This window comes from Octodon degus, unplaced genomic scaffold, assembly GCF_000260255.1.
Source record: "Octodon degus isolate 3935 unplaced genomic scaffold, OctDeg1.0 scaffold00273, whole genome shotgun sequence".
Lineage (NCBI taxonomy): Eukaryota > Metazoa > Chordata > Mammalia > Rodentia > Octodontidae > Octodon > Octodon degus.
In genome coordinates this window covers 977,418-979,707 of record NW_004524849.1, presented here as the reverse complement: position 1 = coordinate 979,707, position 2,290 = coordinate 977,418, and the positions used below count along the sequence as shown (strand labels likewise).

The 2,290-nt window shown below is 41.5% G+C and overlaps 2 protein-coding genes across 2 annotated transcripts in view; one reads left to right on the top strand and one right to left on the bottom strand.

The window, feature by feature from the left end:
* Rgl1 (ral guanine nucleotide dissociation stimulator like 1) overlaps positions 1-2,290 on the bottom strand; it is a 291,802-nt gene that overhangs the window by 268,402 nt on the left and 21,110 nt on the right. The gene's annotated exons all lie outside the window — the stretch shown is intronic.
* On the top strand, positions 2,006-2,289 carry LOC101585575 (interferon alpha-inducible protein 27-like protein 2A; the record flags this gene model as incomplete). The annotated part of the gene is made up of 1 exon (XM_023706868.1): positions 2,006-2,289. A coding segment is annotated over exon 1 (225 nt), but the record flags the coding sequence as incomplete, so codon positions are not given.

The following is a 2,290-nucleotide window of genomic DNA, read 5'->3' as shown; positions in this document are numbered from 1 at the left end:
AGGAAGAATGTATGCAATGTGTTAATTATTGAAACTGTCCTACCAATTTGATTTGAAACTGTCTCATTGCTATTTGTTTATCAATAAAATTATAGAAAAAAATACAGAAGAATAAAAAAAGTTGGGTCTGTGGCAAGACTATTGTTGGGGGCTTTTAGCCAGATCTATATTGGGAATCAAGAGCAAAGACCCCATCAGGATGAATTAAAATGTGAGTTTGACCAGAAAGGAAGGTCCAGTAAAGCTATACACTACAAAGACACAGCTGAGGAGACCGCCTGCTAAGAAGGAACCAGAGAATAGCAAAGATGGCCGGAGAGCATCACAAGAAGCAGCAAGTCTCCATCCACTGCAACCTCAAAATGGCAAAAGTGAAAGACTGTTTTGAGGAGAAACCCACAGAGCACCATGTTCCATGTCACAAAACATGACAGTGACACAGAAAATTTGTTCCTGAGTATTGAATTCAACATGTGCAATGATCCAGGGTATTCAACCCTATAGCCAAGAGATAAAGAAGCCTGGCTACTGCTCCAGCTTATGCAGACCTTGGCATCATCCCACAAAGCTGCAGACACACAGAGATTCCAGGATTTGTGAGGTAAAGAAGGTTGCCACCTCAATTTCAGAAGGCCTGGAAGGGCAGGCAGTGTTCGTTGAAGGCCACAAGTGTCCTCGAGGGGGTAATATGTGAAGCTGTGCTGATGAAGCCAGAGGGATAGTGGAGACCTCAGAAGTTTGAAGAAGCTAAGAACGTGGATCATCTAAGAAAATCTACAAGGAGAGAGCAAAGTCCCCGCCCAAGAGAGAAACTGTGGGAGCTGTAACCACCAGAAGTGCCATAGGGGTAGAACAAGCCTTTTGGAACTCACAATTTGCCACAGCTTGCCTCAGATGCTGGAAATGGAACTACAGAACTTAATGTTTTGACCTGCTGGATATTGGACTTGCTTTGGTCCCAGTCCTTGTATTCCCATTTGTAACCTGGGAATGCAAATGTTTATCTTGTGTCACTGAATGTTAGAAGAGCATAATTTTTCATTTGTAAAGATGCTTGAAGCTGAGTTTCCCTTAAATCTTAGAAGAGACTTGGAACTTGGACTTTCCAGCAACACTGAAACTGTTAGGACTTTGGAAACTCCTGCAGATGTTTAACATCTCATTGTCAAAAAGAGATGCATCTTTTGCATAAAGAGATGTACACGAGTCTTTGGGGAAAATAGGGGTGAAATGTTATGGCTCTGATGTAATATAATGCTGATAGACTTAATATTGGTTCTTTTTTATCATATTCACTATTCTGTTCAATGATAATGTGAACTTTGAACCAACAATGATCAAAAGAAATAAAGAAGGTTGCTACACACTTGTTGGAGAAAATTACAAGAGGAAGAGATAACAATCATAAATATATATGCGCCAAATACAGAAGCACCCAACTACATAAGACAAATATGAACAGACACATGAAAAATTAAATGAGAAATAACACAATTGTAACAGGGAAACTTAACATCTCATTGTTAAAAAGAAATGCATCAAGTACACAAAAAATCATCAAAGAAATAACAGACCTGAACCAAACTTGTGAACAAATGAATTTAGTAGACCTCTACTGAGTGTTTCACCCAACAACATCACAATATCCATTCTCTCAGCTTCTCATGTGATGTTCTCTAAAATAGATCATATACTAGGCAAAAGAACATGCTTAAGTAAATGCAAAGGAATTGAAATTATCCCATACATACTATCTAGCCACAGTGCAATTAAATAAAAAATTACAGTACAATAGAAACTACAAAAATTCCATAAACATGTGGAAATTAACACCCTCCTAAACATCCAATGAGTCACAGATGAAAATAAAGAAGAAATTAAACAACATTTACAAACAAACAAAACTGCAAATACAACTTACTGGTGTCTACTGCATGCAATGAAAGCACTCCTCAGGAGGAAATTTATAGCAGTAACTTCTTACAGCAAGAAAACAAAACAGAGAAGACTGCAACCACCACCCGGCAGGGCTGCATCCTAGAGCTGCGCGCCTGAGCCTTCGCCATGACTACCCTGCTGGGAGCCGCCATTGGAGGAGCTCTGGCAGTGTGCGCTGTGCCTTTCGCGCTGACCACTGCGGGCTTCACCGCGACCGGGATCGCAGTTTCCTCCGTGGCCGCGAAAATGATGTCGGCCGCAGCCATTGCCAACGGGGGTGGGGTTGCGGCGGGAGGCCTGGTGGCCACCCTGCAGTCCATTGGGGCAGCTGGACTCTCCACATCATCCAACA